At 41.8% G+C, this 19,037-nt stretch overlaps 1 protein-coding gene across 1 annotated transcript in view; it reads left to right on the top strand.

Moving 5' to 3' along the window:
* The window catches only part of ADAM10 (ADAM metallopeptidase domain 10), a 168,489-nt gene that overhangs the window by 64,808 nt on the left and 84,644 nt on the right, over window positions 1–19,037 (top strand). The window contains exons 3-4 of the mRNA XM_059699958.1: window positions 3,274–3,392; window positions 5,468–5,626. Of these exons, the coding sequence (XP_059555941.1) occupies window positions 3,274–3,392; window positions 5,468–5,626 (278 nt within the window). The remainder of the gene's footprint in view (window positions 1–3,273; window positions 3,393–5,467; window positions 5,627–19,037) is intronic.

Below are 19,037 nucleotides of genomic sequence, written 5' to 3' on the forward strand. Positions count from 1 at the left end.
CTAGAGAGCGGTCTGGTTCCTGAATAGGGGCTGCTGGGGATTGAGAAAATGAAAGAAAGAGACAGACACAGAGATGGAAGGAAAAAGCTGGGGCCAGGTGGGACCACTGTCCTCTGATGGAGAGACAGGGACCCCTAGCAATATTTTGGTGAGAGTTTTGGACAAGTAGAATGTGAGTACATCCTCAGAATAAAAGAATGCCAAGATTGATATGAAATTAGGGAAAATATAAAATAGACATTGTTGAAAAAGGAACACACTTTCTGAACCGAATGAGTATGTCCTGCTGACCTCTATTCACTTGAAAACTTAGTTTTTTTGTTTTGTTTAAAATCAACTTTATTGAAGTATCTATATACTAGAGGCCCAGTGCATGAAATTTGTGCACGGGTAGGGTCCCTAGTGGCTGCTCGCTTCCGCTGGGGTCTCCTTTCCCTGGCTGCCAGCTGCCAGCCGGGGCCTTCCTAAATTGCACGCTGCCCCGTGGTGATCAATGCACGTCATAGTGAGCGATTAAACTCCCAGTTGGTTGAACTCCTGAGGGGACACTTTGAATATTAGGCTTTTATATATATACTAGAGGCCCAGTGCACGAAATTTGTGCACTGGTAGGGTTCCTAGCGGCTGCCAGCTGGGTACTCCCTCCCTTGTCCGGCCGCCTGCTGCTGCCTGCCGCCACTGGTGCCGCTGCCACTGCTGCTGCTGTTACCACCACCGGCCGGGGCCTCCCTCCCTTCCCCCGGCCGCCTGCCAGTGCCAGGGCTTCCCTCCCTTGCCCGGGCCACCTGCCGCCACCACTGGCCAGGGCCTCCCTCCCTTTCCCTGGCCACCTGCCAGCACCACCAGCTGGACCCTCCCTCCTTTCCCCTGGCCGGCCTGTCCCCTGGTCGAACTCCCAGAGGAACCCCGGTTGAGGGGACAATTTGCCTACTATGCTTTTATTATATAGGACAGATATAAAAGCATAATATGCAAATTGACTGGATGGCGGAATGACCGGTCGCTATGATGTGCACTGACCACCAGGGGGAGATGCTCAATGCAGGCGCTGCCCCCATCCTGCAGACCCCGATTGCCTGATTGGGGCCTGCTGGCCAACCTCTTGGTCTCTCCTCTGGCTGGCAGGCTTCGATTGCCTGTTGGGGAATGAGGAACCAGGGGTGGGTGGCAGCAGACATGGGCAGCGCCAGGCCAAGGCGGGTGCAAGCGAGTGGGCCCCCGATTGCCCTGCCAGTTCCCCTACACACACAGGGTGACCGGTGGTGGGGAATGGGGCCGGCCAGTGGCAGGAACGGCCAACCTCTTGGTTCTTCCCCCCAGCTGGCAGGCTCTGATTGCCTGTTGGGAAACGGAACCAGGGTTGGGTGGCGGCAGACGTGAACGGTGCCAGCCTGAGATGGGTGCGATGAGTGGGCTCCGATCACCCCGCTGGTCACTCCACACACAGAGGGCGACCAGCATTGGTGGCAGGAGGTTAGGGCTGGCTGCCAGCAGCTGGGGAAGATGGGCCCTGATCACAGGCCATGCCTTGGGACTCAACCTGTGCACAAATTTTGTGCACCGGGCCTCTAGTTCTATATAATAAAAGGCTAATATGCAAACCAACAGAACGGCAGAATGATTGGTCACTATGATGTGCACTGACTACCAGTGGGCAGATGCTCAACGCAGGAGCTGCCCCCTGGTTGTCAGTGTGCTCCCACAGGGGGAGCGCTGCTCAGCCAGAAGCCCTGAGCCAGGGTCGCGGCGAGCGCAGTGGCGGTGGTGGCGGGAGCCTCTCCCGCCTCTTTGGCAGAGCTAAGCCATCAGTTGGACATCCCCCGAGGTTCTCCCAGACTGAGAGGGCGCAGGCTGGGCTGAGGGCCCCCCCTCCCCCAAGTGCACAGTTTTCATGCACTGGTCCTCTAGTGATTTATATAAAATAAAATACACTCATTTTAAGAGTGTTGTTTGATAAATTTATACACTTTTGTAACCACCATTCAAATCAACATACAGAAATTTCCATTGTAGCAATAAGTTCCTTCATACTTTGCTCTTCTTATTTCTTTACTTGTTGATAGACATTTAGGTTTTTTTTTCCAATTTGGGGTTATTTTGAATAAAGCTGCTATGGACATTTGTGTCCAGTTATTTGGACATATTTTTATGTTTTCATTTCTTTTAGAGTGGGATTTTGAGTCATAGGATTTTTGTATATTTAACTTTATTAAAAAATCTCTAGTTTTCTTAAGTAATTGTACCACTTTGTACATTCAACAGCAATGTATGAGAGTTCCAGTACTTCACATCCTGTTAATATTTGGAGGTTGGCTAATTGAAAACTGGGTCAGGGTCATTGATAGAAATTGTGTTTGTGTAGACTTTTATAGAAATTATAACAGATACTTGATATACTTTAAAAGTTTAGTAATGATAGCTCATTTCGTACCATTTATTGTACATCTCCTATGTGCCAGAAAGTGTGTTAATGATTTTACATACCTTATAATCTATAATCCTTAAAACAATTCCGTAAGATTGAATATATTATCTTTATTTCACAGATAGGAGTTCTGGACTACTAATATTAGGGTTAAGATTTGATTTCAAGTTTGCTTCGAAACCCTAGTTTCTTTACTTAATTTCACTTCAACATTTTGGTCCTTCCCTCTCTTTTATAGAGCTAGAATGAGTATGATTTCAATTAATATCATGGTCTTTTAGGGTTCCCAAATTTAATTGAGGGTGATCCAAAGATAATTATGAGTTAGAAGCCCCCAGGGAAAAATAAAGGATTGAAATGTTGTGTGTATGTGTGTTTTCAAACGAAAGAGCATGTATCTCTCAGATGTTAAGTATCTAATATAGATGCCATTTTCCCATGTATTATCTTAATTTGAGTTGTGAAAAGAAGGGGAAAATGTCAAAGCTTCAGAATTACTATGGAGGGAAGATAGGTAGTGGTACTAGTGTGTTTATTATTTCCAAGCTAAGTAGTTGTTCTTGGAATGATCTTGTTTTACCATGTAGAATCAGCCCATTGGCATTTATTTTTAAATATATTCTAGACAGTTACTATTTAATTTTCTATAGCTAGAGTTGTGTCACAGCTACTAGATTGAATTTTAGAGCAGAATTTTTGTATGAAAGGTTTGGTCAATATATTTCTCAATATATAGACAAATTGAGTGAAACAGTCCACATTTTGCAGATTTTTCTATTTAACAAAATAATTGTTTAACATTTGGATCCTTTAAATTTCATTTTTCCTTTTCCCATCTCATTTTGCAGACATTTCAACTTACGAATGAAGAGGGACACTTCCCTTTTTAGTGATGAATTTAAAGTAGAAACATCAAATAAAGTACTGGATTATGATACCTCTCATATTTACACTGGACATATTTATGGTAAGTTGAATCTTTAAGAACACTTTCTTTAAATTTTTTCTACACAAAGAAATATTTCAGAAAAGAAGGGATACATTCTGAGGTGGTTTGAATATATATCATGAAGGGTATATTTGTCTTTGAAGAATGAAGTAATCCTTGGATCTATCTTTGCATGTTTGTTTAATGTTGAATTATGCAGAGTCTGGCTTCTGAAAGTTTTGAATTTTTGACTCTCTCAATACCTCCAAACTTAGATTTAAAAATTTTTTTAATGACTTCTATAATTTTTTGATCATCCAAACAAGAACTTAGCAGTAACTTTGCTATGTTTTATAAAAAGAGGAGAAATCTAAAAGGAAACTGTAAAGATCATCTTAACCAAAAATAATGTGACAGTCATTGATAGGAAAATCCTCCTTAGGCCTTCCTCTTTACAGTGCATTTGCTTTTGTTTACAGTTCTAACAAGTATCTCCTACTCCATACACCAGATTATAAAGGTATTGGAGGGGTGGGGAACACACACATTGTTTTATTTTATTTTTTGACACGCACATCTAACCCAGTAGAAAGTTATACTTGACAGCTTAGTAGTTTGGGAAGAACACAATAATTATAGAAGTCATAAAAAAGCTTAAAAAGTCAGTCTTTTGGAGGTATTAGAGAAAGGCAAAATATCATTTTGTTGTAACTCTGTACATTAATAAATACTCAAGGTGGTCTTCAGTTTTTAAAACAAAGTTAACTAAAAGTTAAATTTTATTTCTATATATTAGATTTCCAATCAATATTATAACATGAAAAATCAAGTGCTTAAAAAGTGTTTTTTATTTTTTCATTATGCCAGATACATGAGGCATTTCTCTGCTTAAAGTTTCTTACTTTTAGAATAAACCTAAACTATTTAATAAAAATATTTTTTTATTCTTACTATTTTTTTAAAGTATTTTTTTTCAGAGAGGAATGGAGAGGGAGAGAGAGAAACATCAATGATGGGAATCATTGATAGGCTGCCTTCTGCACGCCCCCTACCCAGGCACGTGCCCTGGCTTGATAGTGAACTGGCAACCTTTTGGCACAAAGCATGATGCTCAAACAACTGAGCCACATAGGACAGGGCTAGGTTTTTAATGTTAGAATACAATTTTCTATTATTTTTATTATTATTTATCTTTCTGGACAAGTAACTTACAGTCTCTGCTTTTTTTGGCTAGGCAGTGGTCAAGAAAAGTATGACAGCTTACAGATAAAAACCATGCCATTGAAAATATCAGTGTCTTGGGCTCTTACCTTCAGTTCATGATTATTTCAGAGGTCAACTAATTAATTTTAATCTATAACTTAGAAATTGTAGAAAGCCTGACTTTTGTTTTAATGAGAAAATTTTACGTAAATTCAACTTTTAAAGTCCCCTCCTTCTACCTTCCATTTCTTCAAATATTTGATGGTTAGTGCTCATCTTTGTGACTATATTAAGAACCAAAAAATACCTTTTTTTCTGTTTTGTTCTTTCACTAGGGAAATATAATTGATGGGACAGAATTATAAATCTTTGTCTAGTATCATAAAAGAAATTGTTGGCATACTTCTGTTCAGATTGCTTTTGAAGTATTTGACACTATCTTATTTAAGAAACATATTTATAAAACCTAAAGGTGGTAAGGAAGCCACATGGCTCATGCAGAATATATCAGATTGGAAAAGAGCTTTTTTTCTTATAGTAATTAGAGCCAAATTTCAAAAGAAACTTTAATATCTTTATTTTGAAAGTGTTTATTTTGTCAGTGGGTCTATTTAAGTTAATTTAATAATTATTCATTGATTAACTACTACTGCATACATGCCAGGCACTGTGCTAGGTGCTGGGAATTTGTCAGTAAGACAGATTTTTTTATTTCATTGTTGTTCCTAATAATTGTGTACATTTTAATAAATACTAGTTGCTATTCACATCTCAAACTCAGTTTGATATATTTTATTTTAAAAGTAATTTTCCCAGTGAAAATATATATATATGAATAGCTTTTTAAAGAAAAATGAATTTAACATTCTAGGCAAATTAAATTTTCAAGAGTTTGTTGCTTTCATTAATAGGTGAAGAAGGAAGTTTTAGCCATGGGTCTGTTATTGATGGAAGATTTGAAGGATTCATCCAGACTCATGGTGGAACATTTTATGTTGAGCCAGCAGAGAGATATATTAAAGACAGAACTCTACCTTTTCACTCTGTCATTTATCATGAAGATGATATTAGTAAGTACTTAATTTTTATCAAGTAGCTTTTGCAAAAAGACATTTAAATAAAGCTATGTGGAGTCAAGTGAAGCTTGAGCTGTTTTCTTTCCTTAGCTTATTAATCAGACTAGAAAATAGTTCACAACCAAAGTTTCAATTTAATGAATAACAGATCTATAGTACAGTGATGCAATATCCTTACCAATCCATGCCAGTCCTACTTTGTTGATATGATGCAATCACTTCTATTTGAACTGTAAGTTAACCAATTTTGATTGAACTGGAAATCCTATATTCTGATACCAGCTCGTCATTTAATGCTATAATGCCTTTGTGTCTGTGTCCTACTCAAGCATCATTAGCTTCTTATGTAAATTTCAGTGTGGATATTTGTAGTGATTAAGAAATGTTTTAGGTATTTTTTAAAATTTCTAAATTGAGATTTTCTTTTTGGAATCTTGAAATAATGATTTCAGTTTGGTAAGATTCCAGATATATCATTATGGATTTTGTCCTCTACCATGGTCTTTTATATGATGGTGATTTGTTGGGAAAGTTCTTTTTCTGTGTTTTAAGAGTAGAAAATGTATTTAAACTTCATCTTTTAATTTCCACCATTGTCTATGAATTCATAGTCATCTAATCATGAGAATACTTTAATGAAATACCACAGAAATTCATTCCTCTGATTATATGCCTCTTGAATAATCATATTTTATTTTTGACTGTAATTAGATTAGTCTCTCAATTTTTGCTGGTTTTTAAAATTTGGCAACTTCCTTCTAGTTTCATTTTCCTTTCTATAGTCAGGAATTTATTGTCAATAATAATACTCTCATTCCTAGTAATGTACTGGAAAGCCTTAACCATTTTGACTTTTTGTTCCATCAGCTATTCTTGCTTTTTTCCTGATCCTCTATTACTACAGAAAATAGCATAATTATTTTAGATGGGATACATTTATGATTTTAGCTGCTTGCTAAATCTCAAATTTATTAATGCTACTTACCCACATTTTAAAAAAAATTAAATCTTTATTGTTCAGATTATTACAGTTGTTCCTCTTTCCCCCCCCCCATAGCTCCCCTCGAACTGGTTCCCACCCCACCCTCTGCCCTTACCCCCCACCCCCACTGACCTCATCCATAGGTGTATGATTTTTGTCCAGTCTCTTCCCGCACCCCCCACACCCTTCCCCCCCGCCCCCCCGAGAATAGTCAGTCCACTCCCTTTCTATGCCCCTGATTCTATTTTATTCACCAGTTTATTCTGTTCATCAGATTATTTATTCACTTGATTCTTAGATTCACTTGTTCATAGATGTGTATTTGTTGTTCATAATTTTTATCTTTACCTTTTTCTTCTTCTTCCTCTTCTTAAAGGATACCTTTCAGCATTTCATATAATACTGGTTTGGTGGTGATGAACTCCTTTAGCTTTTCCTTATCTGTGAAGCTCTTTATCTGACCTTAAATTCTGAATGATAGCTTTGCTGCGTAAAGTAATCTTGGTTGTAGGTTCTTGCTATTCATCACTTTGAATATTTCTTGCCACTCCCTTCTGGCCTGCATTGTTTCTGTTTAGAAATTAGCTGACAGTCGTACGGGTACTCCCTTGTTGGTGACTGTTTTTCTCTTGCTGCTTTTAAGATTCTCTCTTTGTCTTTTGCTCTTGGCATTTTAATTATGATGTGTCTTGGTGTGGTCCTCTTGGATTCCTTTTGTTTGGGGTTCTCTGTGCTTCCTGGACTTGTAAGTCTATTTCTTTTTCTTTTTTAAAAATATATTTTATTGATTTTTTACAGAGAGGAAGGGAGAGGGATAGAGAGTTAGAAACATCGATGAGAGAGAAACATCGATCAGCTGCCCCCTGCACACCCCCTCCTGGGGATGTGCCCGCAACCATATGCCCTCGACTGGAAATCGGACCCGGGACCCTTCAGTCTGCAGGCCGACACTCTATCCACTGAGCCATACGGGTCAGGGCATATTTCTTTCACCAGATAGGGGAAGTTTTCTGTCATTATTTCTTCAAATAGGTTTTCAATATCTTGCTCACTCTCTTCTTCTGGCACCCCTATAATTCGGATGTTGGTATGCTTGAAGTTGTCCCAGGGGCTCCTTACACTATCTTCGTATTTGTGGATTCTTTTTTCTTTTTGTTTTTCCGGTTGGGTGATTTTTGCTTCTTCGTATTTCAAATCTTTGACTTGATTCTTGCGATCCTCTAGTCTGCTGTTGGAACTCTGTATAATATTCTTTATTTCAGTCAGTGTATGCTTAATTTCTAGTTGGTCCTTTTTCATATCCTCGAGGGTCTCACTAGATTTATGGAGGGTCTCACTAAATTTATTGGTGGTTTCTAGAAGATTCTTTAGTAACCTTATAACCGTGGTTTTGAACTCTATATCCAGTAGTTTGCTTTCCTCCATTTCTATTATTTGTGACCTGTTTCTTTGTCTCCGCATTTTTTATGCTTCCCTGTGTTGATAGAGTGGCTTTCTGTGCTAGGTGTCCTATAGGGCCCAGTAGCTCAGCCTCCCCAATTACCTGAGGTGGACACTCTTGGTGCACCCCTTTGTGGGCTGTGTGCACAGTCATGTTGTAGTTAAGCCTTGATTATTATAGGTATCACTGGTAGGAATTGACCTCCAGGCCAATTGGCTGTGAGAATGAGCTGTGTCTATGGTGGGAGAACTTCTCTGCTGGAGACACCCTTCTGGGGCAAGACTTGCTTCAGTGGGGCTTTGGTGCTCACTGAGTCTGCCCCCTGAATGTGTCCCTTATGGACCTGAGGAGTTGTAATGTCGATGGTCCCCCTCTGACCACTGGGTACACTGGCTCTTGGATCTAAGGAGGTGCTAATTTAGCCTCTGCCTTAGGCTACCCAGCAGGAGCTACGGAGAGATCTGCAGATTCCTCTTCTTTGTTTGGGATTTGGAGGTGCCCAGATGAGGCCCAGCTGTGAAGCAATGCAAGTTGCGGTGGGGCCTTGGGCCTTCTTTTGGATGTTCTGGGTCTCTCTGACCCAGCTGTAGTTTGTTAGGTAATTTTAGATCTCAAAGGGCCAGGTCATTCATATGCAAAAGCTAGCAGCTTGGGTGGGGCGGGGTCTCAGAGAATCAACAGAGCAGAGCAAACAGCTATGGCTGATCCTCAGCCCTGTCCTAAGTGGTCCCCAGGCTCAGTGTTCCGTCTCAGTGTCCCGCGCTAATCACAGCAAGCACCTCTGAGGTAACACCGCCCTCGTGTTCCGACCAATGCCAGACAGTCCAGTTTCTCCCCGTATAAGTCTGGGTCCCCAGAGACTCGCCTGGAACTGGAGTTCAGAGCCATGGGGAGCTTGTGACTCCCGCCTGATTGAAAAAGACACTGGTGTCCTCCATTGCCAACCCTTGCCGCGTGCGCCTCTGTACCTCTGCACTTTACTTCCACACCTCCTCTGAGTCTCAGTGTGCTTTTCTCTTTCCTTCTTGTTGTAGAATTTCCACTCAGCCAGCCTTCCTGTAGTTCTGGATGATGTTCATTTTGTCTTTTAATTGTGTTTTGAATTGGTTTTGCGAGGCAGCAATTTCAGGTGTTTACCTATGCCACCATCTTGGTTTCTCCTTTCCCACATTTTTTTTTAATCCTCACCCAAGGATATGCTTTTTTTAAAACAATATTTTAAAAATTGATTTCAGAGATGAAGAGAGAGGGAGAGCGAGATAGAAACATCAATGATTAGAACGAATCATTGATTGGGTGCCTCCTGGGGCCTGCTGGGAATTGAGCCTGCAACCCAGGCATGTACCTTTGACTGAAATTAATCCTGGACCCTTCAGTCTGCAGGCGGACGCTTTATCCACTGAGCCAAACTGGCTAAGGCCAAGGATATGTTTTTTAATTGATTTTAGACAGCGAGGAAGGGAGAGGGAATGAGAAACACTGATCTGAGAGAGAACCATCAATTGGGTAACCCCCCCCCCCCACCCCCACCCCATACATGTCCAGGAAGCAAACCCAGGACTCTTCAGGGCATGGGACAATGCTCCCACAATTGAGCCACACCAGCCTGGGCTTATTTACCCACATTTTTACTCATCTTTATTTGATTTCCTTTCCAACTTCCTCTCCTGATATTTCAAACTCTCCTTGATCTCTAAGCTGTAGTCCTCCTTCACAAATTGGATTATGAATTTATTTTTGCGAACAGAATTATTACTATTTGATTTGTATGTTACTGTGTAATTTTCTTAGTAATTTAATCTTTTTTCTTTTTTTTTTTTAATCCTCACCCGAGGATATTTTTTCATTGATTTCAGAGAGAGTGGAAGAGAGAGGGAAAGACAGAGAGAAATATTGATGTGAGAGAAACACATCGATTGGTTGCCTCCTGCATGAGCCCCGACCAGGGCCTGGGCTGGGAAGGAGCCTGTAACTGAGGTGTACGTGCCCTTGACCGGAATTGAACCCGGGATCCTTTGGTCTGAAGGCCGATGCCCTAGTAATTTAATCTTTTTGCAGAGTTACGTTCCCTGTCCAGTATATGCAAGTTCTCTAACTGCAGTTTCTGGGTTTTTTTTTTTTTGTTTGTTTTTTTTTTTGCTTTAACCTTCCAAATATTATTTATGTTTGGATCAGGTTCTTCACAGACACATAATGAAATCTTGAAACATTTTGCCTGCAATGTTTTCTCAAAATTAAACAGGCCTTTTGGGAAAGGAAGGAGAGGAAAAGAGTAATATAAAAGATTTCAAACTCAACTTTATCCTCCCATCATATTGTAATCAAACTTTTTCCTTTGTTTTATACTTCCCTCAGGTGCCCTCCACTATGTTTGTTCTGTCTTTCATGGTTTATTTTATTGCATTTTCTCTCTCTTGTTTCTCTCCTCTTATCTAGTTGTATGTATAGTAGTTTAAGCATATTCTGTTCTTTTTTCCCACTTTTATTTCTTCCTCCTCATATAATTGTATTTGACCACTTTGCATCTTACTGTCTTTCAACTACTCTCCTTTATGTCAACTTTTCTTTCTCCCACAAAGATAATGAGTTAACTTGGAGGATCAGTGACATTGGATGTGACTTTCTATCTATCTCTTTTGGCATTTAACTTTACTATTGACTTCAGCTCTTTAATTTTTATTTGTCTAAGTAAATCTGTATTCAAAGAAAGGAGGCTGTTTCATGTTATTTTTATTATTACATGCCAATTGTGATTTTAGTAAATAGTAATGTTTAGAGTGATTTTATTTGTAACTTTTTCTGGTAAATGGAAATGTAACTATATGAGAATGACAGTATGGGAAGGAATTGTTTCAAATAGAGTTTTTAATGCTTACAAATTAAGACGATTACCTTTGTGAAACTATCTGAAAATCAGTCAAGGTACCCATGGTTTAAGAAAACTATCGGCCTGGCTGGTGTTGCTCAGTTGTTGAGTATTGACTTATAAACCAGGAGGTCATAGGTTTGACTCCTGGTCAGGGCACATGACCGGGTTGGGGGCTTGATCCCCAGTAGGGAGCATGCGGGAGGCAGCTGATCAATGAAGCTCTCATTACTGATGTTTCTCTCTCTTCCTCTCCCTTCCTCTCTGATCTCTGTGTGTGTGTGTGTGTATGTGTATATATATATGTGTGTATATATATATACACACACATATATACATACATATATATACACACACACACACATATATATACACACACACACACACACATATATATATACACACATATTTATAAAACCATCCATGTGTTAACCGTTTAGTTTCTAAATAGTTGCTATATTCTAAATTCTAGACCAAGGGCTGGGAAACCTTTGCTGTAAAGGGCCAGATAGTAAATATTTTTGGCTTTCTGGGCCACCTGAGCTCAGTTGCAACTCAGTTTTGTCATGGTAGTATGAAAACAGCCATAGGAAATATGTATATGAATGAATGTGGCAGTGTTCCAGTAAAACCTTAATACTTAAATTTGAATTTCATATAATTTTACATGACACAAATATTATTTATTTTTTTAACTGTTTAAAAATGTAAACACTATCCTTAATGCACACCAAACACAAGGATTCACTTATCCAGCATACTAGTTTGCCTACCCCTTTTCTAGACGATAAAGTCAACAATTGATTCTGAAAAACAAAATAAATGAACAAGCAGAACATAGATACAGAGAACATTTTGATGGTTGCCAGATAGGAGGGGTGTTGGGGGTGGTGATGAAAAAGGTGAAGGGATTAAGAAGGAATTGGGAGTTACAGAATAGTCAGAGGGATGTAAAATATAGCATAGGGAGTATAGTCAGTAATCCTGTATAATAAAAGGCCAGGGACCATAAGTGTAACGACTGGAATGACCCCTTGACCAGTTGCCATGAGGTGCATTGACCACCTCTCAGGCCCTCCCCTCCCCCACCTTCCTCCCTACTCCTGCCCACAAGCGAACGGGGAACTATGGGGAAGTGCGTGGGTGGCAGCAGGACTGGGGACTGGTGAGCAGACGGAATGGCTGACCTCTTGGTCCCTCCCCCTGGCCCACAGGTTCCAATGGATCAGCAATGGTGAATGGGGGAACTGGGGTGTGTGGCAGGAGGACCGTGCTGGCTGTTAGGCTGTTGGGATCCCCAGCTCATCCCCGGCTGCTCGGGGGCTCAGGCCGGCATGAGAGCGGGTGCTGGTGACTTCACCTCCATACGCGTGCACCTGGCCGGCCACTGATGGAATGCACTGTGCGTTAGGGGCCACGCACGTGGGCGCTGCTGCCGCTGCTGCTTGGGCTTGCGGCACTGATGGAAGCTGCAGGGTGCGCCCGCGACCTATCCGCCCTGGCGGTGGAAGCGGTGTTCGGCCTGGGGACTGGCGAATGGGCAGAAGATGGCCATGATCGCAGGCTAGGGATCCTACCTGCACGATTTCATGTGCTGGGCCTCTAGTCTATATATATAAAAGCCAAGCGACTGGAACGCCGGAATGACCGGAATGACTGGAACACCCGGAACGAGCATAACGACCGGTCCCTATGATGTGCACTGCAACCGGCCCCAGCCGGATCGGGACAGAGCCGGCCAGCCAACCTCCCTCAGCCCCACCCCCTGGTTGGCTCCACCCTAGGGTTCTACCCCCCTGCTGGGCCAGCCCCAATTGGCCCCCATCAGGGTGGGCTGTCCGGACCCCACCTGTGCACAAATTCATGCACCAGGCCTCTAGTATTCAAATAACTATGTATGGTGTCAGATGGGTATGAGATTTATCAGGATGATAACTTAGTAAGTTATGTAATGTGTAATCACTGGGGTGTACACCTGAAACTAATATAATAATGTATGTTAACTATAATTGGAAAATGAAAAATGATTTAAAAAATAAAAGATGACATGAAAAAAATGTTATACAGTCTGTAGGCATATTTCTCCAGTTGCTCTGCAGAAAGTCTGTTTAAGAACAAAAAATGGACTTAATCAAGGTTCCCACATTGTATTTGGTTATCTCTAGTTAATATTTCTTTTGAACAGCTTTATTGAGGAAAAATTGACACAATAAATTGCTCAGATGTAAATTATACAATTTGATAATTTTTTAACATACTTATATAGTTGTGAAACTATCACCATAATCAAGATAGTGTATGTATCCATCATCCCCAAAAACTTCCTCCTGCTCAGTGTACTTTTCTTCTTTTCAACTCCTCTTTCCTCAGGCACTAATCTGCAGGTTAGTTTGCATTTTCTAGAATTATATGTAAATGCAATTTCTTACTATGTACTCTTTATTTACTTATTTATTTTATTTTTTGTTATTCCTCACCTGAGAATATTTTTCCATTGATATTTTTGAGAGAGTGGAAGGGAGTAGGGGGAGACAGAGAGAGAGACATCCATGTGAGAGAGACACATCAATTGGTTTCCTCCTGAATGTGCCCTGACCAGGGCCAGGGATTGAGCCTGCAACCGAGGTATGTGCCCTTGATCAGAATTGAACCTGTGACCCTATAGTCCTTGGGCCAACACTCTGTTCACTGAGCCAAACTGGCTAGGACATTTTAAAAAATACATGTTTTTTATTTATTTCAGAGAGCGGAAGGGAGAGGAGCAGAGGGATAAAAACATCGATGAGAGAATCATTGATTGGCTGCCTCCTGCATGCCCCCTATTGGGGATTGAGTCAGAAACCTGGGCATGTTCCCTGACTGGGAATTGAACCATGACCTCCTGGTTCATGGGTTGCCACTCAACTGGGCTACTTATATTTTACACACACACACACACACACACATTTTTAAAAATATATATTTTTATTAATTTCAGAGAGGAAGGGAGAAGGGAGAGAAACATCAATGATGAGAGAGAATCATTGATCGGGTATCTCCTGCATACCCCCTACTGAGGGATCAAGCCCGCAACCTGGGCATGTGCCCTTTACCAGAATCGAACCTGGGACCCTTCAGTAAGCAAGCTGACGCTCTATCCACTGAGCCAAACCAGCTGGGTCTATTTTTTATATTTTTGACTAGCTGATTTTTAATCAAGGCTGCAAAAGGAATTCATTCAGTGGAGGAAGAATAGACACTTTTATAAAAGGGTGCTGTAACAACTGGGTATCTGTGACCAGAAATTATCCATCTAAGCAACATACTTTGTATACAGATTAATTCAAATGGATCATAAATAGATCTAAACATAAAACATGTTTTTATTGATTTTAGAGAAATTGAGGAAGGGAGAGGGAGAGGGAGAGAGAAACGTTGGCTAGAGAAAACCACTTATCGGCTGCCTCCTGCACTCCCTGGGAATTGAGCCTGAAACCCAGGCATGTACCCTGACCAGGAATCGAACTGGCTACCTCTTGGTGCATGGGATGGTGCTCAACCAACTGAGCCACACTGGCCAGGATACACAATGTACTCTTTAAAATCAGGCTTTTAAGCACAAATGTTTTGAGATTTATTTATGTTATATAGTTTTATTTATGTTATATAGTTTATTCCTTTTTATCGATGAACTAAAGGCCTGGTGCATGAATTCGCGTTTGGGTGGGGTCGGGCCAGCCAGCCCCAATTGGGGTGGGGTTGGGGGCCGGGCAGGGGCAGGGCCACTCAGGGGGAGGGGCCGTGGGAAGTTGGGGGCGGCCGATCGGGTCCTGATGGGGCTGGTTGGTCACTGCAGTGCGCGCCATAGTGACCGGTCATTCTGGTTGTTTCGCCTTTCCAGTTGCTGGCCTTTTATAGATATAGACTAGAGGCCCGGTGCACAAAACTTTGTGCACTCGGGGGAGAAGGGGGGGTCCCTCAGCCCGGCCTGTGCCCTCTCGCAATCTGGGACCCCTTGGGAGATAACGCCCTGTTGGCTTAGACCTGCTCCCGGGTGGGAGAGGGCAGGCCCAATCCCTAGGTGCAGCCCCTGGTCGGGCACAAAGCAGGGCCGATTGGGGAGTTGGGGCGCTGCCCCCAGTCATGCACAGAGCAGGGCAGATAGGGAGGTTGCGATGCCACCCTCAGTCACGCTCAGGGTAGGGCTGATTGGGGGGTTGGGGCACCGCCCCCTGTCACACTCAAGGCAGGGTCGATGGGGAGGTTGTGGCGCCACCCCCTGTCACGCACAGAGCAGGGCTGATCAGGGTGTTGAGGAGCTCCCCCCGTCACTCACAGAGTAGGGCCGATAGGGGAGTTGGGGCACCGCCCCCTGTCACACACAGAGCAGGGCGGATCAGGGGGTTGGGGCACCGCCCTGTATCACCCACAGAGCAGGGCCTATCAGGGGGTTGGGGCGCCGCTACTCTCACACTCAGGGCAGGGCCGATGGGGAGGTTATGGCTCTACCCCGTCACACACACAGCAGGGCCCGTGGGGGCGGGGTGGTTGGGGCGCTGCACCCTGTCACACACAGAGCCGCAGGGCGATCAGGGGCTTGGGGAGCTCCCCCCTATCAGGCACAGAGCAGGGCTGATCAGGGGGTTGGGGCGCCTTCCCCTGTCATGAACAGAGCAGGGCTGATAGGGAGGTTGTGGCCCCGCCCCCTGTCACACACAGAGCTGTATGGCGATCAGGGGGTTTGGGCGCTGCCCCCTGTCACGCTGATCCGGTGCCGGGAGGCCTCTCGGCTCTGCTGATCCTGGTGCTGGGAGGCATATTACCCTTTTACTATATAGGATAGAGGCCTGGTGCATGGGTGGGGGCCGGCTGGTTTGCCCTGAAGGGTTTCCTGGATCAGGGTGGGGGTCCCCACTGGGGTGCCTGGCCAGCCTGGGTGAGCGGATGATGGCTGTTTGCAGCTGGTCACACACCCTTCAGGGTGGGGGTCCCCCTGGGGTGCCTGGCCAGTCTGGGTGAGGGGCTGAGGGCTGTTTTCAGGCTGGCGGGTGACTGAAGCTCCCAACTGCTCCTTTTTTTCTTTTTTTTTTTTTTTATTCTGGGCCAGCTTTAGCTCTGGCTCCAGCTCTTAGGCCTCGCTGCTGAAAGCAGGTATCTGGTTTGTTTGGGTTCTACAATCGAAACACAGTATCAACTCCAGCTCTGAGATCCCGGCTGGCTGAAAGCTGGTTTCTGGGGTTTTGTTTAGCTTCTAAATTTGTTACAATGTTTCAAACTGCAAGCTCAGAGGCCAGTAAGGCTGGTGGGGAACGTTGGAGTCCTCCGTCACTGAAGCAAGCAAGCCTCATGTTAGCTTCCAGCTGCCTGGCTGCCTGCCGCCATCTTGGCTGGCAGTTAATTTCCATATCTCCCTGATTAGCCAATGGGAAGGGTAGGGGTTGTATGCTAATTACCATTTTTCTCTTTTATTAGATAATATAATATAATATAATATAATATAATATAATATAATATAATATAATATAATAAAATTTGGATTATTTGATTGGCTTTGGTGATTCATCGGATGTTATTGGAGTGATTACACCAAGTTTTGACTTTGAGAGAGTCATCTCATAAGCAGGCCTTGGACTTTGCAGTCAAATTCTTAGCCTGTCAGTCATATAGAGGGAGGGTTGCCTGCTGGGAGTGGTCAAGATGCAAAGTCTACTCTAGTTAGTATGGAGTGAGATGTGGGTGTTTTTTGCATGGTTCTGTTGGGGAGAAAATCTGAACTGTAAATGTTCCCCCTTCCTGGAGTTGAGAGTTAACTAGAGCTATTTCCTGCTTGAGGCTATATAACAATATATGTATTATTTATATTTGCACCTCCTACCACAAGACAAAAGCAAAAGGCTGGCATGCAGAGGAACTGGAAGAAAGGCAGTAGATTTAAAGCTGATCTTTGTTTTACATAGGCCTACTATTCTACACCAATGACTCATTCTTTGTGAAAGAATATGCTGTTTGGCCTTTGCAGGGGAGCTACAGTGCATCTTATGATTTAGCAGCTCAATGAGGGTTTATTCATTAGTTGAATAAAGGCTTTTCTAGAAATGGGATTATATTGTCAGTAATTTTAAAGGGAAAATGTCATTTAACATGATGACTAGGGAAAATAGGCTCTTTTAGAGAAGTTTTTAAAGTACTGTATATAGGAAAAGTTTTATGCATGATCTTTTTTTTTTGTTCTTTCTATTGGGAGAGTTTTGTGCTGACAGAATTTGATGCATATATTAATGCTGCTTTGTTGCGTTGGAAATTTTTTTATCCTAAATATCAAGCTTTCAAAAGGAATGTATGTCTTTGTTTTATAATATATAAAATACAATTTACAAAGAATAAAACACTCTAATTTTTCTTTTTAAATATTCTAATTCTTAATGTTTCTAATTAAAATTTTTTAGTGATTGATTTTTTCTTTTTAGAGAGAGAATGAGAAACATCGATCTGTTGTTCCACTTATTCATGCATTCATTGGTTGACTGTTGTATATGCCTTGACCAGGGATCAAACCCTCAACCTCGGCATATGTGGATGACACTCTAACCAACTGAGCTACTAGTCCTGGGCTTCTGATGTTTTAAATTACAGTGTACAATATAGTTTTATTATTTTTCATTTTCTATATATTTAAACAGTATAAGAGAATTTTAATATTTTGATAAAAAATTTTAAAAGTAATGGAACAATTTTAATTTCTCCCATTCATTATTAAGATCACTTTGCATAGTTTCAGCTTGTATGGTTAACTTTACTGCCTCTAGTAATGTAGCAAAGTGAGGACTGCTAGTGGTTAACTAGATATGTAGGATTGAGAGTGGACTCTGAAAATAGAGTATCATTTTCAGGTAGCATAAATGAACTGGTTTAGGTTATAGATTATGATTTTTGAGTGAGGGTAGTCATATTATCAGTTTTTCTCCAGCTTTATTCAGCTGGAGCAGTATAAGTAGTGAGTTGAATTTAAACAGGATTTGGTTGAGGGTTGGGAGATGGGTGTCAAGGGAGATTAAAGCAAATGCAATGGAGTAATTATAGTAATAATTCACTATCAGATTTAAGGTGAATAAGGAAAAGAAAGAGAATAGCCAGTGATGGACAGTTGAACAAGGTGCTAGTATTGGTAAATTAAAGGCTCTTAGTGGTGTTGAAGGAGCATTAGTAGATAGAGGGTCTTAGTGGTGTTGAAGGATTGTTGGAGTCTAGAGGGAATGTTCTGAAAAGATAAGTTGTAGAATGAAAGTATGATTTAGAAGTTGAGATAATGACAGGTTCAAAAGTATGACCATATAAGTGAAAAGTTGAAGTAGGGGAAGACTGTCAGAGAAAAGGTGGTGTGAGTGTATTGGAAGGATCATCAACATGAATGTTGTAATTATTAAGAATTTTGGGTAGTGTCAGAAAGAGTGACAATGAGTTAGGAGCTAAAAATAAGAAAATAGAGGGAAATAGTGATTTGTGGGGGCAGCAAATACCTATAATAAATTGAAGTAGTTGGTGGTTTAGTCTCCTGCGTCTGAAAGCCAGGCCACAGTGAGAATAGTCCTGATGGTCCCAAGGCAGATAGTGGTAAATAGCTGTGAGTGTTTAGTGAAGTGAGGGGCAGAGGAATTTCTTGTAGGAACAGGAAGAGTTCTGGGGTTCCCCTTTGATTCCTGCTGGAGTCCTCCTGATGGAGATGAGGAATGCTACAGAAGGATTCTCTTTATCCCTGCCAGATGATGGATCAGAGAAGGTGATTTTCTGAAATATAGGTAGGTAGGTACTCCCTTCTTGATTCCAGCCAAATGCTACCTGTTGGAGTGGGATAGGTGCAGGGACTCTTATTACTGAATCTAGGCCATCTTTTCACCCTGGGGACTGATGGCCTGCTAGGTTGTGGTTCTATTCTTAAGTTTCTGATAGTCTGCTGGCTTCCTTTTGATTTCAGATTATATTAGCCTATAGGCATTGTGGTATTAGGTACTGATACTTATTTGCCTTCTGACTGTGTGGAGGAGTGGTAGAAAGAAATCCACACATTGTGTATATATCAGTTACATGTATGATGCAGACATATATGTGTGTATTCCTATATATTTGTTAAATTTTATAT

Source organism: Myotis daubentonii, chromosome 1 (genome assembly GCF_963259705.1).
Source record: "Myotis daubentonii chromosome 1, mMyoDau2.1, whole genome shotgun sequence".
Taxonomy (NCBI): Eukaryota; Metazoa; Chordata; class Mammalia; order Chiroptera; family Vespertilionidae; genus Myotis; species Myotis daubentonii.